At 47.8% G+C, this 23,365-nt stretch overlaps 1 protein-coding gene across 1 annotated transcript in view; it reads right to left on the bottom strand.

Annotated features, from left to right (window-relative positions):
- Positions 1–4,913: 4,913 nt before the first annotated feature.
- The window catches only part of TENT5C (terminal nucleotidyltransferase 5C), a 22,100-nt gene continuing 3,648 nt past the window's right edge, over positions 4,914–23,365 (bottom strand). Inside the window, exon 2 of the mRNA XM_019655839.1 lies at positions 4,914–10,533. Coding sequence (XP_019511384.1) covers positions 9,336–10,508 — 1,173 coding nt within the window. The 5' untranslated portion in view covers positions 10,509–10,533 and the 3' untranslated portion in view covers positions 4,914–9,335. The remainder of the gene's footprint in view (positions 10,534–23,365) is intronic.

The following is a 23,365-nucleotide window of genomic DNA, read 5'->3' as shown; positions in this document are numbered from 1 at the left end:
TGGGGGGCTGGGCAAGGAGCCTGCTGTGTTGAGACCTCTGGCCCCAAAGCTGCTCTCCTCACTGTCTCAGGCTCTCTGTTCCTCTGGCGCGCCCCCCACCCCCCTCCCCTCCGATCCCTTGCGTCTTGCTGGCTGCAAAACTGGTGCTCAGGCAAGAGACTGGAAGCATAACCCACAGGGCCTCGGAGCCCAGAGCTGTGGCATCAAGCCTCCAATTTGACATTTTCTGAAACAGGGGCTGCGCCCAATTCAGCAGCAGCCAACATTCAAAAGGCAGAGAAAGAATCATTTTCCGTTTAGTAGTATCTAAATCGGGGTGGAAAATAAGCCCGCTGAAAGGCTGCCTCTGCTGCCAGGGCCGGACAGAGGCGGGGGCGGGGGCTGGGGGGGCTCTTCTCCCGTCTCATGCTGATCATGTGAAGGTCAAAGAAACTGATCCCTTACTTTGGGGGGTGGGACAAAAGGCACAGGGACAATGAGGTACATGGAGTCGACCTAAGAGAAGGGGCGTTTTGCGTGGGGTACTGAACTAGCAGGAGGGGGCAGCGGAGCCCGAGGCTGCCGGGAGGCGTTTCTAGCTCCCCCAATGCTGCTCCTCTCAGCCGCCAGCTTCCACGAGCCAATGTAAAGATTCTTTTTCACAAAAAGCCTTTGCCTAGCTCGAGTGTTTATTTAAGGATAAGATGACCCAACTTCCACTATACTTAGCACATGAAAATCTACAGGTGTTTGACTCTAGGAACTGCTTCGGGTTTTGTTATCGGTTTTGAGTCCTCTCCCTTCTCAGTTTCATTGCTCCACACCCGGGGATGAGCTGGCCTCCTGATTTCTGCGAGTCCCCTCCCACCCCCTCTACTCCCTTACCCTTCTCTCCAGCTTGCAGGTAAATACCCCTCCGTTACATAACATCTTGTTTCAGGATAAAAGGGATGCTGTTCCCATTTCAATTCTAATGTAAAATTTTATGGCAACCTCAGTCCATGACAGACGCCCGATGTGAGCTTAGTCAGTCAGCTTAATCTTTGGTTTTAACTCATCAGTTGAATCAGTCCCTTCGGCCTCCGTTTAATACTCCGTTGACTAACCACAGATCAGGAGGCGTGCACATTCCTCCTCAAAGGCTCCTGTTGGAAAGCGGGGTATTTGTTCTCCTGTACCTCTTCCATGTGCTCCCCTGTGAAACACATGTGGCAGGCGTGTCCCCGCAGGGCTAAGACACCCCACAGCCCAGTCCTGGCTCTGTCAAGCTGTGTGATGTTTGGGTTTCCTCTGTACACTTAACTGTCCTGTCTCCGAGGTGTTGGGAGGTTACATGCTAACGCTTAGCACAGGACATGGAACTCAGTGAAATTCCCCAAACATGTGAACAAGCCTTCAACAGGTACCCCCCACACACCCCCCGCCCAGACCCGAATCACAGAGGGAGGGCTGTCTGAGAAAAGCCGCTGGCCTGTCCAAGGAACTGCTTTCCTGGATAAGGGGAGGCAGAGCCAGTACCAGGCAACTCCTATCCGGCCCCTGAGAGGGAACGCACTAGCATGACCGTTAGGATCTGCACAGGGACGTATGGTGTGCTGAGCGCCTTCAGGGTTATAATAGTGGGGAACATGCGGCTGTGGAGTCAGGTCGTGGGCACAGGCTCTGCCTCTCATGGATATGTGACCTTGGACAACTCTCGGGTGCTTGGAGCCTCTGGCCCCTTGCCTGTGAAGTGGGCACACTGCTACCCACCTTACAGGTTCGGAGGTCCACAAACCGCACACGTGTAACGTGTACTTGCTAAACCCTAAAGCCTTAGTCAAATGTGAGCAATGGGCATTCCATTTTCTCACGGCCTTAGCTTCCAACAGATCCCTTGAACGAAGGCTCGTACACTACCCATGTTGAAGGAATTAAACTTGTTTAGGAGAGTCTGGCAAAAGTCACAGTTGTGTGGCCTGCCCCCTGCTGCTCCATCACTCCTCCCCAACACACACACACACACACACGCGCACACACACACACACACACATACACACACGCACACACACACGCACACACGCACGCACGCGCGCGCACACACACACGCACGCACGCACACGCACGCACGCACGCACACACGCACACATGCACACGCACACACACACATGCACACACGCGCGCACACACACGCAATCACGCACGCACGCACACGCGCACGCACATGCACGCACGCACACGCACACACGCACACGCACGCACTACAGCTTTTTACCCCTCCTTCCCAGGGGAGCATCTAAAAGAAAGCAGGTGACTTGCTTCTTAGGCCTTCCCCTAGGGCCATTTTTAAGACACTTCCCACAGTAAAAGCCAGCCTGAGTGGTGACTTGCTTTGATGAAAAGCCCTGGAATTGGTACACCTGTGATGCAGTCCTGGCCAGAACAGGCAAGCCAGGCTGCTGGGAGCTAGGTGAGGAACTACCTCCCTAGGTGTGAAACTGAGCCTCCCAACATGGGCCAGGTTCCCTGGCTTTTTGCCAGCACTCATAGAAACCTGCTCGAGAGAGGGATGCCCATCAGGCAGCTGAAAGACAGAAGGTTCATCTGCCAGGCCAGCACATTCTTCTACATAGCATTTACCCCAGGGACAAGGACACGGCCCTGTGGTACAGGGGAAAACATGGCGCCAGGAGGCAAGAAGCCAGCACTGTGGGCCCAGCTCGGCTGTTGTCACGTGGGGTAGAAAGCCACCTGGCCTCATCAGTTCCCCCTCAGCCTTTGGGCAGGGGTGGGAGGTGGGTCACACACTCAGCATGTCCCAGACTGGGCTGCACCCTTGACTGGTTGCTCCCTGACTGCTCATCCCAGAGGTTGGTTGGTAAACCCTCTAAAGTCCTGCTAATCCTCTCCCACCTTCCAGCAGGTATTAATCCCAAATGATAACCAAGTATGTCATGGTCCCACCCCCGTCACTACTTGCGAAGGAGAAAAACTACTTCCCACTCATTGAAAGTATACTTCCAAAATGCTGAGGGATTAATACTCAGAGGTAACATGGGACTAGTTCTAGTAAAACATCAGAAGAGTTAAGTCTGTCAGGGGTACTAGGGGGGTGGGAAGTGAGGACGAATGCAGCGGAGGGTGAAGACTGCAGCCCTAAGGGCTGACCTTGTCCAGGAGGTTAGGAGCTCGTGATCAATAGCGTTGGTGTCCAGGACGTGACTCCCCATTCCGGGGAACTGTGCCCCGCCACTTCCCACACACATTGATCTGCAGGTAAATATTGGTCTGGACAATGCCTGGACTAAAATGTTTTCTGGCACGAGAATGAGGCATTACAACACGTCCAGGTTAATATCCAGGATTTAACCTCCTAGCTGCTAGTGGCCCAAGTCCAAGTCCTCCAGGGACAAAAGCCGAGTTCAACATTCGAAGCACCACATCTGTGCCAGTTGTGTGGGAGACGGGCAGGGGGAAAAGAACCATACAGGGAAGCACTGGCACAGCCCAGGAAGTGCACTAATAGAAACAGCAGGGAGGGAAGGTCTCAGCTGAGGTTTTAGAGGCTTGCAGCATGGTGGGGGCGCGTAGGAGGAGCTGTGTGCCCTGGAACTGGAAGGAGGCCTACTTTGTAGAGCAGGTGAGGGGCTGAAAAGGCAGACTGGGAAGGACTCACCTTTCTAAGTCTGACATCTACCCTTGCACAGTAGGGTCTTCAGCAGGTTTTAATGCATGGCAGGGCACAGACACATCTGTTTCAGAAACAGCCCTTGGGTGCATCAAGGAAAATGGAGGGGAGGCAAGTGGTAAGATGCGTGAAATAGCCCAGGCAAGTGCTGAGGCAACACCAAAATGGCAGTCAGGGAGCACTCCAGGAAGGGCACGCAGAGCTAATGTGGAGGAAAAGGAACCTGGAGGTGGCTCCCAGGCAAACATACTGAGACTGTAAAACTGCTCTTCGATTGAATCCAGTTCTTGGGATCATGGAGGGAGGAGACAGTCACTCCAACCTCATGAGCAGTTCTAGATCCAAAGTCTAGCCAACGCGAGATGACTAGGATGGAGGTGGTCAACTGAAGGCTGAAGATGCCGCTGACATGGACGTTGACAATGCCGGCATGAAGGGAGGAGTGACGCCGCCATATTGATGTGGGCTGGCTGGCTTCAGAGAAGGATAAGACATGCCAAAGAAACGGGCTAGAGGGACTCCACAGCTAGCAGACTCCAGAGAACGCTCATCCTCGGACTGAAACGTTTAAGGAGAAGCAACAGGCAGGCTGAAGAGAAGGGGGTAAAGGACGTTTACACAAAGACATAAGTTGTTTGATGACAGTTACAGAAAATACCATAGGAGTTCAAGAAATTCAGCATAGAAGAGCGGCCACGGAAGGGGCAGGGTTGGGGGTGCAGAGGGGTTGTGAATAGGATCAGAGGAATCAAGAAGCAAGTTGGTCGCCATGCAAGGTCTACAGTATCTCCTTATCCCCTCCAAACATCTATCAACCATGCAAATATCACTTGTTCACTTCTAGACTTCTTTGAAAATGTGAGGAAAGCATGGTAGAAGTGTATATATAGTAGTATCATTAAAGTTATTCTGGCTCTCTTATTGAAATGGGTTTGGGGCCAAGCTCAAGCGAACCTAGCTTTCAGCGTGGAACCAAACAAGGTGCCAGTGAAAGCTGATGTCAAGACACCACCACCTAATGTGGGCATCAGCCGAGAGTCTTGGTCAGTAACAAAGCTTGGTTTCAATTAGTCAGGCACCTTGGAGAAGAGTCCAAACATTAAGGGAATTATGGTCGCCGAGGTAACCACATATTTCTTCCCCAGAGAAGTATCTAAGGTTACTTTTGATAACCACCCACCACCATGCAACACCTTTCCTGGAACCTAAAATTCAGTTCACCCCTGAGGATACACAAAAAAGTAAGCATAACTGACAAGGGTTTGTTTTTGTTTTAATATATTTTTATTTCTCAAACTCAAAGCTTCATTTCATCAAGCTCTCATACATCTTGCATTGACAAGTGATTTCTCCGGCATCACATAAGAAGGTCAGTGACCGTTACAACCAAAGAGGAAACCGCCCACGTTAGGCATCACTAATAAATTACTATGTGAAAGCCTGTGCAAATCTAGAGCAACAAAAAACTTCCAATTTAGTCTAGTAAGTATCTTAACTTTTCCCCTGTATTAATTTGGAAATTAATGGATAAAAACTCTTTTAATTTTCCTAAGGCCACTAATTTTTAATCTATTAAACAAAAAATCCGTATTATTTAATGACTTCCTCTTCAGTGGATGGTCTTCTCACCTTCCTATACAAACACACACACCAATTTGCACCAACTCTGGCTAGCCCAGGCAAAACTCCAAGCATTTTTGTTTTTGTTGACCTTTAACTTATCTTTTTTTCAGTGGTAGGAAAACAAGATTTAGAACTGAACTCACCCACAAAAAAAGCATTTTCTTTCCTGATCCTCACCTTGGACATCTCTGCAAATAATCCTGAAAAGTTGCTAGGTCTTTTTAAATATGCTCCTCCACCCTCCCCCACCCACCCCCACACACATACACCTCCCTTGGTCCTTGGAATATAATGGGCCTGAATTGGAATATGTTCCAAAGTCAGCTGGGACATTCTGGTCTCTGCCAGATTAAGGATGCGAATTTAACCTTGGCAACTGAAAGTTCTTTCACGTTACCAGAATCCTCCCAAAGGGATTCTCCCTAATGTGGAGCCCCAGTCAGACACCCTGGAAGTCATGGCCCTGGTAAGCTCCCAGGACTCCTCTCACAACTGGATAACTACCATTTGTTCTGTGGAAGAGGACATTTGAGCTCAGAATCTAGCTGCATCCTAAAACAAGGCACCAGTACCAGAAAGTTAACTAGAAAGGAGGCATTCTGAAAGTTAGCACATTGCTTATGCCAAGTGAAGAAAGCAGTACTAGCAAAAATCCTAACCTACCATGAAATTAAGGGGTTAGGGCTAACCTAGTGGAGAGGCTGAAGGACAATCAGATTTGGGGCTTTAGTAATTTGTTTATTAATGCATCATCACAAAAAAACAAAAAACAAAAACAAACTAACAAACGAACAAAAAAAAAACCTCACAGGTTCACACACAGCTCGCTATAACTCAAATCCCCAGGGAAAAATCAAACTGGGGGAAAATAACACTTGAATGCCAAACCACATTTTTTACCATGTATCAGGAACCCTCATCTGTCTTACTCCACTCACTCCGGGTGTGGCCCATGCCACAGCCCACATGCAGTCAGCAGGAACCCTGATGGAAGGTGTTGGTGAGACAGAGTTTAGTTACTGAGTGAGGAATAGTGTCTTACTGCCAAGGTAAGATTGAAGGGTGAGACTGGATCTCGGGGCCAGGAATTCAGTGTGTGCCCTTCTGCCAAAACCAGGGGAAAGGGTATTGCTTTCATCTCACTGCTGCTCGGCCTTATTCTGAGAAGCAGTCTGGGCTAACAAGCTGCCTACTTGCAGAAAGCATCAGAAAACTGTTCAGAATCCTGGAGCAAACGAGGCTGCTTAAAATGTACATGAGAGCTTGCACTTGAACTTCAGTGCCCTTAGCCACTGCCAAGTTTCATGTTACTCAACACACAGAAAAGAGGAACCACTGGACTCAGTGCAAGTTCAGGGTACCTGGTGCTTGTGTGAGCAGCATGAAAGGCAGCTTTCAGCTAGAATTTCCAGACACCTGAAATTCAAGGTTACCTGGTCTATTCTGAGGCAGGCAGGCAAAAAGGCTGGTGGAGTAGAGACACCGCGAGACTGGGGTGGGGGTTCAAAAGCGCAGCTTCGGTCAGTGTAGCTTTTTACCCTGATGGTATTAGAACACAGGTCAACTCTCAAATGCCGTAATAGCTGGGCTGACCGAGAACTTCAGGCTGAGGGATTATAGCAAGCTGGTCACCATGAAACAGGGTAAAAAACTGCGGTGGGGGACGGGAATTTCTAGCAACTTCTGTGCCTCCATTCTCGAAGGAGGACTAATACCAGCTGGGGGAAATAATAAGCAGAAAGAACTCCAAGGTCAAACTGGAAATTTAATGACTTGATGCGGTTCTGATCCTATCTTCATCTGGAGCCTTATTACCCTGATCCCTAAGACCTCTTGTAGGTGCAATACTGACTTGAATTCTGTGAGCAAGTGCTTTCGTTGGCAGCTTCATCGCATTTCAAAGCTTTGGTTAAACTGATCTGTCATTTTTGTGCAAACATGTTGCCATCAGACCACAATGGCAGTCTTTTAAGGTCACAGATGACCACCATATCATTTTTAAAGTTGGAATTCACTCTTCATTGCCCCCCTCTAACACTGAAGCACCCCCCCCAACACACACACACACACATACACACACACACACACACACACACACACACACACTCATGTGGCGCTGGCTTTGACTCAAAAGCCAATGAATTCAAATGTCACCGGCTCACAGGAGGGCAGGCGCTGGTTACACTAAGTGGCTCCTGTTGACTTATGATAGCACAGCCTGGAGACCAGCTAAGCCTTGGGAGTCAGCAAGGCCCCATCTGCTTTTAAGAGGACCAAGATATCACATTGTAGATAAAACCTGAAATATCATCTTTAGAAAAAGGTAAATCACTCATTTTCTATGAAGCATTTCTGCATTAAGGTAACTTCATTGCTTAAAGCAAGGAGAAAGCAATCACTCAGGGCTTGGGGGTTTTATGGCCACAGGAGAAATTTAAAATCAGGAGCATGGGTTTGATTAAATCACTTAAGAAACCAAGCTAGTTGGCATTATTGTGTTTTTCTGCCCTTGATATCCTAAAGTGATACTTTCTAAGAAACCCCACAAAACACAAAATCCCGTATTTAATCTAGTGGGACAGCAACAGTATCGTAGGATTCTCCTGTTGACTAAATTTGCTTCAGACTAGAGATTAACACTGTTTTTCCTCTAAAGTGCAGAATATAAACAAGTATGGTTAAATCTACCAGAATAAGGAAGATTACTCTCCATTCACTCAATTCTTCCCTAACTACATCGGAATTCATCACTGCAAGGAGCCTCCGCACCGCTGACGTACACACAAGGCCCAACTGGACATAACCCTCTACTGCACACACAGCATAGGGACAGCAGGTTCCATTCTAAAGCCATGTTAAGCGCAGGTCATTCCACAGGTCACTCAGTTTGACTGAAATTCCTGAATTCATCGGCTGTCAAAAAAAAAAAACAAAAAAAAAACCTGGAGGAGGAAATTGCTGCTTTTGAAAAAAAACAAACACACACACACACACACACACAAAAATCAGCCAAAGTACTTCAGGAAAACAGCTTGTCATACTCGGAATGTGACCAAAATGGTTTCTAATTAAAATATGGGAAGACCCTCACATGTCAGTTACTGCAATGGCTCTAGACTCAGTACAGTCCTTAGTCTTAGGAAGAGCAAAATGAAAGTGATGAGTTGAAGAGAAAAAAAAAAGTGTCATTTGATAAGAATTCAAGAAAAAAAAAATTTGAACATTCATGCTTCCTATTTACAATCACCCCCACCCCCATCCCCACCACCACCACAGTTCTATTTTAACATTATGTTCCACATTTTATTATTTTTTTTCAAGTTACATTTCAAGAAAAGGTCTTTGTTTTTTCGTGTGTTTTTTTGTTTTGTTTTGTTTTTCTCAGCAATATCTCACACAATTCCTCATGACAGCACAGCATCTACACCATAAACCACTTGTGACCAGACCTCAATTCTCCAGCTACTGGCTTTGGTTTATTGATGAAACAAATCCTCAGCTTTGCTGACAGGGAATAAACACACATAAGCAATGTAAGTCCTTTGAACAACAGCTAAGTCGCAGGAGCACCCTCATGTTGACCACTTTCTGCCTGACCGAAACAGATCCGAGCAAACAGACTATGCGCACAACTTCTGCGTCACTGCGGAGAATCCCAAGTGGGGGCCAACGGCGCCTCCTCCAGGCCCAAGGGGAGAAGAGAGGGGCACCACCGCTCATGTGCTGCCCACGCACTTCCCGGCCACAGCCCCGGCACAGAGCTCAAACCCCAGGGCTGATGTTTGGGGCCGGACATGTTAGTGTCCATCCTGGAACCATGTGGATAGGTCACACTTCCTATAGCATTTTCCAAAGGGGCAATAATGGAATAATGGGTCCCTCTAGGGTTGGCTCATGATACACTGTAGACCCGTTCCAATGGGTCCCCAAAGAAACAAAAAAGCAGAATCAGAGCTGAGTTCCCCTTTAAAAGCCACACACCTACATCTAGAAGGAGGCTCCCCTACCTGAGAGCCCTGGCCCTACCGGGGTCCCCGCTGCGGAAGGAAACCCTCAGGTCTCAAGGTTAGTTACAGGGCAGCCAGGTAGGGTACGGCTGGCTGTAGGTGACCGGGGGCTGGGCCACGTAGTAGTTGTTGAAGTTGCCGTCACTGACGTACGGCGCTGGCTGGTAGTAACAGGTGACGTTGGTGGCACTGGGAATGATGTTTTGTTCCGCCAGCACGCGCAAGGCCAGAAGGGAGATGAGGTTCAGGGTCTGTCTCCGCTCGTGACCCATGAGACACACGGTGCTCTCGTTCACCACCCGGCGGAGGATCATGAGGTAGTCGTATTTGCTCCTCTCTTCCTCTGCAAAGTGGTTCTGAAGGTACGTCTCCAGCTTCCTCTGCTGCTCGAGGATGTCCGGGAAGTCAATGAAGAACCTGGAGCACATGTAACGCTCCAGGGTTTTGATTTCTTCCTGGTCTGCGGGCCTGAAGTCCCGCACCAGGAGGTTGCTGTACTTGAGCAGCCCCCCGCCCCGAATCTCTTCGGGGTTCTTGGTGGCGATCAGTCTGTTCTGCAGGTGGTCGAAGGCTTCCTCGAAGTCCCCGTACACGCTCTCTCCCATCACCGTGGGGTGGAGGTGCTCCGAGATGGGGCTGCTGGAGCAGTCATAGAAGAAGAGCAGCGAGTCCAGGATGATCTGAAAAGAGTCCACGCTGAACTCAAACTGACGCCGGATGGAGTCGACGAATTTGAGCTCCACGTTCCTCCCGTTCTTGTTGGACAGGGAGATCAGGCTCCAGCGGTCGGTGTCGGTGCAGACCTTCACCAGCTTCTGCACGTACGCCTCCTTCAGGGTGACGGGGCTGATTTTCAGCTTGCTCACCCCCTCTGGCAGGAAGTTCAGGAGGGAGCACAGAACCACATCCCTGACCAGCTGAAATTCTACCTCGGTGGGAAGAGCCACGTGAAAGATCAGGTCCAGGTCTTTGCAACCCAAGCCGTTGTCTTTGACCAAGACGTGACCGGCGGCAGAACCATTCAGCCGGATGTCCTGCACTTTGATGCCCGCCTCCTCCAGCTGGCCGCGGACGGTCTGGACGATGTCCTTGAGGGTTATCTCCAAGGTTGGAAAGTTGCCTCGCCCGTGGATGGGGACGACCTCAGTCAGGACCTCGTGCAGCCGGCTGACCTGGTCCCACTTGAGCACGCTGAAGGACATGCAGTCCCTGGGACTGCTCTCCTCTGCCATCTTGGGGATGCTCTTGCGAGGGACACTGAAAGTGAGGGGGGCAAGAAGCAGAGTTAGGATTCACCTCTACATGGAAAAAGCAGCTCGAGGGGCTCAAGAGAAGATGCGGATTCTTCTCTGCACATCTTCCTGTAAACCAACAATAAACGGCACCTACTGTGGGTGTTGCTGTGAGGAGTAAATGAGTTAAACACATAAAGAATAGTGCCTGCAGGAAGTAAGGACAAAATATACAAATTCACCCTAAACTAAAAATTTGGTAACTTCATGATTTTGTTTTATGTGGGTTTGTCTGTTTGCTTGTCTTGTCTGCCTGAGGCCGGGGGGTGGAGTGTGCAGGGAAGCAGACAAACATATTACATGAAACATAACATTTCTCAGTAGAGGGCCTACAGGTTTTGCTCATTTCCCTTGTTTTCTATGGAAATGGCCCTCTCCTGCTCTTGGATACACCTTGAACCGGTTCATAGCTCCGCCACTGCACCCACATACAGAACACAAGAAAAGACTTCCTTCACTCCACGCATAGGTGAATTCTCAACTCTGGGCTACAACCACCCCCGATCAGTCCCGCTGGAATCAAGCACACAGATGTCCTGTTAGCAAGAACCCCACATCCTTTTTTCCTTCTAAGGGCAGTCTATTCCACAACAAACGCTTATCATGCGGGGTAGGACCAAGGAGCTGTTTGAACCACCAAATTCCTGGCTCACAAAGGGTTAGGTCAGCTATGCAGTGGAACCGCTCTGCCCAGCCAAGGGGCCCCCAGGCAAGTTTGACCTTTCAACTGTGTTGTGAAATAGTACCTTGACCGCTTGCAAGGAGAAGAAAGCTGGCACTCAGAGCTAGGAGAAAAACATCACTTCTTCCACTTCACCTGCTACAACCACATAGTTCCCAGAGTCATTTTCAACCCAGCTATACTTTTCAGAAAATGAAACAGCAGCCCATGCCTGGAAATCCTAATATATAAGAACAAATGCTGATATATTAGAGAATCGAGATGCCTGTGGATCCACATGGTCAAATATATTAGCTAGTTAGATGGAAGAGCCCAAACAAAAGGTCAAGGTGCTGTCGTCAGACTTTGCTGCAAGCAAAGTTTCCCCACCCGCTTCACCTTTCTGACTTGCTAGACACACAAACTCCAGCCCAGTGACTTCTGCAGTTTCACTGTTTGGAAGCTGCTGCTTTTGAATGCACATACAGCATGTGTTGTCCGGGGATTCCGACTTGGATTTTCAGCCTTGCCCTGGTGCCAGGCTGGGTTCTCGCCTTATCTATAGCACTCTGGTTGTCAGTGGTGGGGCACCATTGGACACATACAATGAGATGAGAGTTCCGGGAGCCATTAAGAAGGTGGGTGAGGACACACTACATCAATACAAGGCAGCGTGTGGTAGGGAGAAAATGTCATATAAAGGTAGAAGGAAGGAGTGTCCTTTGATTGGGGTGAACAGGAAGGTCACAGAAGATTCACTTACGGGGAGGGGACACAAGCCAACTGAAGGCAACATGAGCTCTTGGTTGGAATCGAGGGGAAGAAGGCAGCATGCAGCCAAGACCTGCCCCGTTGTCCGGTCTGACCATCATGCACCTCTCAAGCCAGTCACAGGCTCCCACCAGCACATCGGTTAATGCAGGGACGGAGCCTGCTTGGCTGGCAATGGGCAAGCTGGGTTCCAGGAAGGCCAGTTGTGGGGTGAGTGTTCTTCTGCTTGCCACAGAGAAATACTTGCCAGGGGGAAGAGAAAAGTTTCCCTTCAAGCCTGTTTGGACAATGTTAGAAAGCCCCCAGGCTACCGAGTTCATCCTACCAACGCACTCCTGAGCTCAGGCTACCAGGCAGAATTCGTGATGGAATACTTAATGTTCATGGTGGCTGGAATTTGGCTTCAAGTCAGATTTGGGACCGTAGAGTTTTCTTTTTTACTGCGTTCTGTGGACACTTTGTTCTTTGTGGCCCCTTTTATGATGAGAATAGAGTATACTCGTGTCTATTATACAGGGCACGACACAATGACCAGATGATTACAGAAAGGTATGGCTGTAGCTTTGTTTTGAGCCACTGTTAAACTATGATTCGGTGACATACACTTGGGTCAGGCATGCTTATCTACCTATAAAAATACAACTTGTTTTTTTTACCCTGTGTATCACCTGTTCCTGTGCTTCCAAGGCTCATGTTTCTGATACAGGTAGGAGATGTCACAGCAAATGGTGCGGGGGGAGGCGGACAATTCAATCAGTACTTGGAATAGAAGGAACAATTAATTTTAAGACAATCTCCAGGAAAAACCTCACTAATGTTGCAGAGGAGAACTGGAGGAATGACTTTTGACTCATGCCTTTCTTTTTAAGAAATTGCTTTTTTTTAAAAGAAGAAGTGATCTAGAGTTAAAAGTCAGGATTACTCCCACCTCTAAACCAGTGGCTCTTAACTTTAGAGGAGTGCCACCTAAGAGCAGTGAGAATCCGGGATGAAAGTTATCACACCTTCTCTGGTGGGAGGGGAGGAGGTACATAAGGATGAGAATTCCCACATGTTTTTTAAATCTCTGAACGTGTAGTAGATTCCAAGTTAGAATCTGTTTTAGACTGAGAATTTGTAAGGGTCACATGGGAGGAGGGGCAGAAATAGCCAGAAAAATTATGAAAAATAGGAATGATGTATATTAGCCCTGTAAGAAATAGCACAAAGTCATACAGATTGAAACAGTGTGGCAGTGGCACAAAAAGCAGACAAATTGATGAAACAGGATTTTTAAAATCTAGGAATAAAATCTAATGCATAAGGGGGTTAAGTATATAATAAAGGAGACATTTTGAGATAGTAAAGGGAAAAAATGGAGATATCTGGATTTTAAAAAATAAATCAGTAAAAGTGGCTCTTTATCTTCTGCCAAACGAAGCTCTAGATGGATGAATCAAAGACTTAAATATAAAAGATGAAATCCTAAGAGTACTAGAAAAAAACATGGAATTTATGTCCACTTACATAGAGAAGGTAGTCCTTTCTAAAACCACATAAAACCTAAAAGTCACAAAAAAATCGATACATTTGCCTTCATAAAATTTAAAATACCTACATGGCAAAAATGGCAATCAAGAGGTCAGAAGACCAAGGAAAGCTTTTGTAAAATTAGGTAAAGTGCTCTCTGCCGTAATGAATAATGAGCTCCTCCAGGCCCAAAACTAGGGCCCAACAGATGAGTCAGAGGATGAGAACAGAGGCTCAGATGCGTAAGACACTCAACCTTCCTTAAGGCATGGGCAAATGAAAACCTCAAGGTATCCTTTTACCTATCAGATGGGCTACGACCCAGAAGCAGTCACCTTGGGTACACTGCCCATCGGTTCCCTCTGGAGAACAATATGGCACTCTCAATTCTCAATGGAAAGACCCTTGGACGTAGCAATTTGACTTCTAGGAAGTCTACTGCGGATTTTATCCCATGGGTACACTTGCAAGTATTTATCTGAGAATTATTTATAAAGCTACAAGGAGTTACCAGTGGAAGGTTAAATGACTTGATACGTGTATACAACAACACACAAATGAACGCAGTTGTCCAAAAGAATGGTGGCCGTTCTATGTGTACCAACGTGGAAAGCTCATCAAGATTTATTAGTAGAAAAGCAAGTGCAAAGCTGTGTAAAAGCACAAGTCTATGTTTCTACAATCATAAACATGTCAGCCTACACCAAATATCCTCTCTCCGTTGAGAGACAGAGGACAAATCCATTTTATCCCTTTTGAAGTTAGAGCCTATACATGTGTTAGTCAAAAGAAGTTAAAATTGTATGAGTCGTGTTCTAAAAGCTTTCCCCTATGAGCCCTCTATTTATCTGCTACCTTACTTAATTCGTTCCTTTCCTTTCCCCGCCCTACCATCCCCAAATCCACGTGGCCAACTCAAATACACTTAGAAGCTTCCCCTCCAAGCCTTAAATGTTGATCTCTAAAGGGATGGACAAGGGAGGGGAGACTGTTTTCCCTCCAGAGTGGCTTTCAGTCACATTTCTACTTATGTACTGTTTAAAAGATGTCCATCGTTTATAAGGAAAAAAAAACCTTAAAAATAAAAAAAAACTTTCAAAATAATAAACTATCTCACCTAGTCCCATTCAATGTTTATTATCTAAAAATGTTTTTTTGTAGTTTTATAAGAATTGCTATTTCTCATCTCAGACATATTGTAGCTACCCTCAAATGATGCTGTTATGTTGATTTTTAGCTACAGTTGCAAGAACCTTACTTAATAAAATGCAATAAACACTTTTTCAGGAATGTAAGCTGCCTGCGGTTGGCTTCGTCCATGTCAATTTCTTCTGACAAATATATGAATAATGGGGTCAACTTTTAGGAAGTAGTCTATATAAAAGCACGGTGTGGAACATGGCAAGTACCAAGTCCATGATATTTTAATTCTCCTGATTTATCATGATTTAGACATAGGAGCTCAAGCTATTGAAGGTGCAAGGTTCGTATCTGGTACTTAGCTCATGAGAAGAGCCCAGAGTAAGTTATTAAAGCCTATTAGAAAGGAGTTCTTTGTTTGCCCTCACCCATCCAAACGATTTCAAGTATCAAAAGAACATTTTCCAGTTACTCAGCCCAACACTGATATCACTAGAAGAGATCCAAGTCATCGAGCACACACCAGAGCTTAGTGTAACAGTGTTAATTTAAATTAACCAATTTTGAAATCAACATTGATCCCCATGTAAAAGAATCACACAAGGGGCAGGTGGTTAGAGCACAGGCTCATAACACCAAAGTTGCCAGTTCGATTCCCACATGGGCCAAGGAGCTGCGCCCTCCACAACTAGATTGAAAACAACTACTTGACTTGGAGCTGATGGGTCCTGGAAGAACACACTGTTCACCATTAAAATTTCTTTAAAAAAAGAAGAATCACACGAAATGCTGAAAGTCCCTAGTTAAAGGCAAATTCTAGTTAGAAGATTAACAAAATCATGATTAGAAAAAAAAATGTGAAGCCTGGAAAATTTGAACTAAAGTCTTTGATTTTCCGTTTACTGTCTATGAAGTGGATTCAATATATTTTGCACAGGGAAAATTGGAAAAGGTGGGAACCACAATTTCTCATTGATTTGAAAATTCAGGCACCTCTTTTACAAGTGAGGATGACCAACTGCCTACTCAGTTCAAGCTACTTAATGTTCTACGATGTTTGACCCGTGATGGACACTACTTAGTACCCTCAACTTCCTTTGTTTTTATCACCTGGCTGCAGCAGAAGGGTAGAGTACACACATTAAAAGAACATGAGTTTGCAGAGAAAGCAACCAAAGTGGGGAGGAAAAGACAAACTAGGCCAGAAGATTAAGCCAAGCTCCCTGAGGACAAGCTGATGTCTAACTGACCTGTTTCCCCACAGCCTGGGACAGGGCCACTCAAGGCAGGATGATCTGAAAACCTATGGAGGAAAAAAATAGCTATTTCTAGTCTCGCTTCATAGCTTATCCAGATCCCAGAAACAAGAGAGAGGCTATGAATGTGTGAGGAGGCTCAAGATGGGCAAGTGAGAATGATGAGTTGAAGACAAGAGTGCTGAGAGCATTTCGAACACTTCCAGGTCTCAAGGTCAAAGGCTTAGGTCAAGGCAACACTGATTCCTACCTGTGCCTGGTATTACCTGGACACTGTCCCCAGAGTTCTTGGCACATGTGGAGCTGTACCGCCATGAAGTTAATACCAGTACATACAGTAAGTGTAGGTCTGTGGTATTTAGCATGAAAGCTCTAGAAGCTATTGTCCAGAGGTTTCATGGAAACGCTCAGACTTGCACTGGGGCTCGCTCATCCATGGCAATCCCTCCATCCAGCCCAGAGACAACTGAGTGGGTTTAGCTACACAAAAGACACTCAAGCACATTGCAGCATTCCGTTGGTGAGAAAATTCCCTTTCACTCTTACTGAATGTTACCTCAACCACCTGGAGATCAAGCCTGGGGAGAGTCTCTAAGAGAGGCGTGCTTGTTGAACAGAGATACCTGCTGTTCCTGACTCCATGCACCCATAGCTGGCATCTTCCATACAAACTTTCTCCTCCTCCACCATAGAGGACACTTGAAGCAACAAGTTTCCTCGCATATAAAAGCCTGGAGAGAGCACTGAATCCTGGGGAGGTGGTGGGGGGTGGTAGAGGAGGGTAAACGGGGTCAAATATACGGTGATGGAAGAACTGCCTCTGGGTCGTGAGCACATAATGTGATATGTAGATGATGTGTTACAGAATTGTACACTTGAAACCTATGTAACTTTACTAACCATTGTCATCCCAATAAAGTTTAATTTAAAAAAAAAGCCTGGAGAATGTAAGCAGAAGTGAAAGTGGACGGCAACACACAAAATCCTCTCCTACTTCTTCCCTTAACTGAGTGATAGAGACACAACCCTGGGCCTGTTTCATTTTGTCCCTGAAAAACGAAGGTGTAGACGCGTAAGAGCAAATGAAAGCGCACTTCATATGAGCCACTTCGCATCCATTCCCATTCAATTCCCACAAGCGCTCTGAGGAAGCTACAATGGCCCCTTTCTCACAAATTAAGGAAGACGGATCAAGGAAGGTTAAGTGAATTGCCCTCAGGTCCTCAACTCCAGAACCAGGGCTCTGAGTCTTGGAACTGGAGACAACTTCCACCAGTTCTTGCTGCTACTAAAGTGATCTTTTCTAAAGCCAGAGATTTTATTGGTCCTAGAAAAAGGGAGAGCAACCTCCTGTGAGCCATGTCGCTGTGGCACCTTACCTGCCCCAGCCTCACCATTCACACCGGGACAGCAAGGGTTCAATCAATCACCCTTCACTACCCACTTAGGTAAGTGAAGCATATACCTGCTGTTTATGGACTCCATTTGGGCAAACGACATGAGTCAGTGGTCATCTTCAAGATGGCTTAGAGGTGCCCCTCAGAGAGGGGCCAGAGAAGACAGTCATTGGCCACTGTCATCGTCAGGGAAGTCCCATTTCTCAGGGATGCACACCAGCTGTTTCTTCACATCAACATCTTACTCATCCTACCCACATCCTTTTCCCACAGCATGAATTCTACTTCTTCAGACACGCAGGTATTGAGAGGTGGGGCTCTTTGTGTGGCCACAGCCATGGTCAGGGGACACCAAATGTGACGGGATGTTTAGCCAGGTACCCTAACATGAGCCTCAAAACTCTATCTGACAACGTCCCGAATAGGCAGCGAGACGGTGTTACAAGGGCTTCGTCTGGATAAACCCATTTGACTCTTTCAACATCCCTCCTAAGGGAGCTACCATGACACCCCTTTTATAGATGAGAAAACAGGGGAGCAAAGGGGATGTCCAAAGATGCACCACTGGGAAGCGGCAGAAATGGGGTTGAAGAGGCCCCTGGAGGCAGGTACCTGGGTGTGGTGATGGGGTGGGGGTGGGGCTCTGAAGACAAGTAGCTGCCCAGGTGGGTGTGGGAAGCGATGGCAGGAGAGAAGGAGCGGGGACGGAGGTGGGAGGGGTTTTGTGGGACGCAGGAAGGAAGTTGGCTGGATGTGCTAAGGTCCCCTTGAGCGGGGAAAGGCCAGATGGCAGGTGCTGAAGGCAAGGCAGAAAGCAGCATTTAGAACTAAACTATCTAACAGCTGTCAGTACAGAAATGCTCTCACTCAAAACTATCATGGATGTGGGGGTGTCAGCTGCCTGGCAGACCCATCAGTACAGGAGACAATTAAGTGTAGAAATGCTAATAGTTATCCTAATGTTCCTTTTAAAGGAACAGTGGCTGGGAGATGAAGACCTAGGTCCTCTCCTGAGGGAGCTCCAAGATGCTGGCTAGGTTGTAAGGCAGTCACCATGTCCAGCAGGGAGAGAGCATTTAGGAGCGGAAGGAGCGGGGACAGTCAGCTTACTGGACCAGCATTAAGAGTGGGGGTAAAAAATGGCACAAGAAGGTTTTAGGAACGGGCCAATCCTGAGCTGGGCAAAGGCACACGGCTCTGCTCAGAGAATCAGGGAACAACTGCTAGGATTCGCTCTGATGGCTGGAAGGTCAGGAGTGTCTATCTGTTGATAAAACAAAAGAACAGGACACTTCCTGCAGACAAGGCGGCAGCTTTATCAGATCCAGGAAACAGGGAACTCCACTGGAGCTGTAGAGAGGAGGTAGGTTCACCCGCAAGAAGTGACCGAGACCCCACAGGCTAGCACAGGAAGGAGAGAGCTAGGGCAGAACCGGAACTAGAAGCAGCCTGGCACAGGTCGACCCGTGCGTGCATGTGGAACCTGGGATTGGACACCTGCCACTTTTCCCACCTGCGTGCAGTTTGACCCTTGAGATTCCTTCATCCTCGAGAAAAGAGCCAGGCACTTTGCATGACCATGGGCTTGATATATGTAGCAGCAGATAAGTGGGCAGAAAGGAGAGAAACCAAGGTCAAGGTGGATTTGGCCTTCTGAAGAGAAATCCTCCCTTGCGCCTTGAATTCCTAAAGAGGTGATGAAGGCTAGAAGTTATCTAGGACTAGGGGGCAGCCTGAGGGAGCCTTTTGTCTGCTGGCTGCCAGCCCCCTCACCAGGGCCCAGGCCCCACCACCAGGGAGGCGGCGACATTCTGGAAACTTCTCCACTGCCCCCAAACACATGAAAAACTCACAGATAACAGAGGCACACACCTGTGTTTACTGCCCATGGAATAAAAGTTTCGATTAGTACATGGCCCAAAGCAATAGAACCAGATAAAATAAAGCCTCGTTGATTCAAAGGACAATGAAAGATATTGTGTTTACTTTTCCCAAGACGTCACATTTACAGTTCCCCCGCTCAAACACCCACAAATACATTCTACCTCCATTCAAACAAATAACGGCCGCATGCCACAAAGCTGTGCCCAGAGAGAACATTTCTAAGTCAGTGACACAACAAATTGCGCAGATGGCCTTTTCTCACTCTCAGCTCTTGACCACACTCAGGTCTCAATCTATTTTCTCAGGGTTATCAGCATCCTCTCAGCCATTTAACACAGATGTTGACCGGAGCCAAGAAATTTGGTTCGATTTCCACAGCCACTGAGACGCTGCTGTTACTCAAGAGAGAGAGAGGGTCCTGGGCCAAAGCCCGACCTGTGGTACCTCACTTTGCCCCAGGCTTTTCGAGTTTGAGGGGCTCTCCCACACTCTCCCTGCCCACTGATGTCAACATATGGTCTGAATGGTTATCACTGACTGGGCTGCCCACAGACACCCGCCCCAAGGAGACACCAAACAGAAAGCTCACCCATCTTTCAAAATAGGATGCTTCAGCAAGTGTGGCTGGAGAGACAAGGCTGGGGCTACACAGCAGCATGACACAGAATCAAAACACCAGCCCACACAGCATAACAGGGACACCACAGAAGTTCAAGTGCTTACAGGAAAAGACCGAAATCGTCGCAAGTGTAAATATTAGCACGGTCAGAACACAGTCATCTTTAGGCGGAAGCTAAGCAGAGAAGCCTTGATTTTTTTTTTTCTAAGGTGTCAGCATTATTAAGTGCTAACTACACAACTTGAACTGGAAATAACCCTTGTTATTACTGGGTGCTCCACCCACTCCTACCAAACGCCTCTTTCTAGATCAGAGATGTTGCTGGTCTGAACCCATGCAAAAAGATCTCCAGAGCCGCCCTTACTGCTTTAGAGATAGAGTGGACTGGGAAAAACAAAATGGGTCCTAGAAGGAGACTGCTTACTGTGAGGAAGACCAAGGATACATCCAGTCCATAGGGTTTAAGGGCTAAGAGCCCCCAGGTTTTCTCAAGGGCTGCTTCCACAGGCTTCTTTACCATTGAACTCTCCAGCTTAGCGCTTTTGCACAGTTGTCAGCTATCCAGATGAGTGCCTCCGTCCACTAGCGGCCCTGCCTGGTCACTGGCAACATCCCTGGGTCTTCTCAAGAAAGCCACAGCAACTCCACTGCTCCAGTGCAGCAGCGTTTCTCCTACTTTAGACACGCCCACACACCCACTCACACATGTCTAAGCCTGAGCTGGCCTCCGTTCCAGTGAGCGTGCTAAGTACGCACACAGATCCATTCAGGCTTTCATTCTGCACAGATTCTTCCTGTGGAGTTAACATTCGTGTGGCAGGTACCTGACCTCCAGGTCTGAGCATGGCAGCAGCCTGAGGGAAACACCACCAGGCTCAGTGGTCCCTTCAACAAGAGAAAAACACTGCAGAGAACAGAAATCTGGGTAGGTGGGCAGAGTTGGGGCGGGATTAAAGTGAAGGGGGAAACTGGAGGATGGTACCTATTTCTGCACCCACTGTGCCTGAGGTGGCCAAGCCCCCCATCTTTGGTGTTCCCACATGTGTGGAGCTGTACAAGCCATGGCTATAGCTCACTAAGATGATTATCTGTGATTCCGAAATTCTATCACCTTATGAATATTCTCTTAGAAACTATAACAAAACAAAAACATACAAGGGATTAGAAATCAAACATACTGTGCTCCAGGGTCAGGTCTGACTCACAGGGTGAGTGGTTATCAGTAAGTTGGCCGCAATGACTGAATTTCCTTTCATTCTTTCAAATAGCTGAGTGCCTACTGTGTTCCCAGTGCTGTTGTATGAGCTTATGGTCCATCAGAAAGCGAGAGACAAAGATCTCTGCCCTTGTGGAGTTTACACCCCAGCCCACACTCCTCTTCCATAACTTGTGCGGTTCACACTTGCCTCCCACACATGGAGAATCTGAATATGAGAGTCAAACATTTTTATAGATGGTAGGACGCGCGCTGCCCAGTACCGTGTCCACAAGCCTCACGTGGCTGCTAAGCACTAGAAATGCAAGTCCACATCGAGATGTTCTGTGAATGTGAAATACACACTGGGTTTAGAGGACTCGGTACGAGGGGAAAAAACAATTTTTTTTATATTGATTACAAATTAAAATGATATTTAACATGATGGGTTAAATACATGTATTAAAAGGATCTTCAGCTGTTTATGTTTTAATGTGACTACTAGAAACTTATTGTGCCTCTATTTTTACTGGACAGTACTGGTCTACTGTCCTTATTCCAATGAGGAAACGGAAGCCTGGAGAGGGAAAGATGCTTCTAGGGCCAGATCCCAGGTGTGGTCACAGCCAAGGCAGCCCCGGAGCAGGAAAGAGGCAGAGATAAAGGACCTGGACACCGGAGACAGCAGCAGCGCTGATGCCCGGCCCCACCACTTGAGGCCAGCACGTGGACATGGCAGGTGCTCAGTTAGAGTCCACCCCATCTCTGCTCCTGGACCAGGGTTCTTCCTGAATACTGCAGCTGCCTCACAGCCACTCTGTGGGCATGACAGGACTGGCCAAGCGCATGCAAGAGCCGGCTGGCTACAGGGGTCCTAGTGCCCTCCCCCCTTCACTGTCATAAGCACAGGTCAGAGATAAACAAACAGAATGTGTTTTGGGGTAAGGGGTAGCCAGCCAGGGGAGGTGCAGGGCTGCCACCCGCCTAAGGGCCAAGCGTGGTCAGAGAAGCTTATGGCGACACGAGGGGGTGGACAGTTGACGATTCGTGGAAAATATCTTCTCAAGAGGTATTTATAGGGAGCTAGCATGGAGAAAGATATGGAACTTTCTGTGCTCATCCAATGGAAGATAAAATTTGAAAGCACTAGAAAATAAGGCAGAACTGTCAAGAAGTACTGGAGAAGAGAGGTATGGCCTTCCATAGGGTAAGGTCAGGAGTCTCTGAGAAGGGTCCCAAAATGGAATAAAGGATGGAGCGGAAGGAGTCACCGACATTCATTAGTTCAAATATTTGAGTAGGTGTTCTGTGAGGCACCACAGGGCAGCTGGGAAGACTCATCCATGGGGAGGTCAAGGGTAAACAGAAGGTCAGAGAGGTCCTTAGCAGGTCCTGCTATGATGCTCAGCCTCTAGGAATGGGGCTGGGAGGTGGGGGATAGAGGTGGGGGGGTGAGGAGTGCAGTTCCCCTGAGTTATGAAGATGGTGTTCCAGGCACTGGGGATGCAGACTTGGTCAGAGGCAGGGATGGGAGGTGGTTACTGCTCTCATTTAGTTGCTGTCTGTAGGGCCCTAACCAGGTCAGTGATGGCATGGGAAACAAAAAAATTAAAAAGACAGAGTATCTGCAGAACTGGACACTGTGAGCGTGTGGTGAGAGAGAGAGGCTGAGTGAGCCCTGTTAGGCTGGTGTGGTGGTGGTGGGGGTGAGATGGGCAGGATGGAAAGCGCTTGCAGGGAGTAGGTCAATAGCTTAAGGGGTTTCAGCTGCTGGCCAATTAGTGGCCACTGCCCATCAGCTCCAAGCCTACTCCCCCTCAAGTCTCCATTTAGGAAAAGGCCCAGAAAGCACCCTGCAGTGTAGGCTAGGAGCTTTTGACCCCAAATGCTCCAGCCCCCTGGCCCACCAAGACGACACCTACTTAAAGCAGCCTCCCTCTTTGAGAGGAATGTAGTTGAATGCCAGCAGAGCAATCACGTATCCAGTTAACAGGGGCACCTTCTCCATGGCAGGCCCTGCTCTAGGTGCAGGGGGTTCAGCAGTGAGCACAGATCCCTGTCTTCCTGGGGCTCACATGCCAGTGGCCAAGACAGATGAGCAAAAGCTGAGAGCCGTTCCCTTGGCCTCCTCAGCACAGGGCACAAAGGGCCACCTAGGAAGCACTTAGCTCCTTACTGACCCCATCATTTATCTAAGAAACACTTTAAGCAGTTTAGTGACCAAGACCCCAAAAGGCTCCAAGATTGAAAACATCCTACACAGAGTTGCTGAACATCAGCAAGTGTTTCTTTTTATCACTTTTCTCCTGATGTCCGAAGAAGTTCTGCAAAGTCGAGGACAGGCTACGGGGTTCAGCTGTACAAA

The sequence above is a fragment of the Hipposideros armiger genome, unplaced genomic scaffold, assembly GCF_001890085.2.
Source record: "Hipposideros armiger isolate ML-2016 unplaced genomic scaffold, ASM189008v1 scaffold_247, whole genome shotgun sequence".
NCBI classification, from domain to species: domain Eukaryota; kingdom Metazoa; phylum Chordata; class Mammalia; order Chiroptera; family Hipposideridae; genus Hipposideros; species Hipposideros armiger.
Note: the sequence above shows the minus strand (reverse complement) of the source record. Positions and strands in the feature narration are given on the sequence as shown.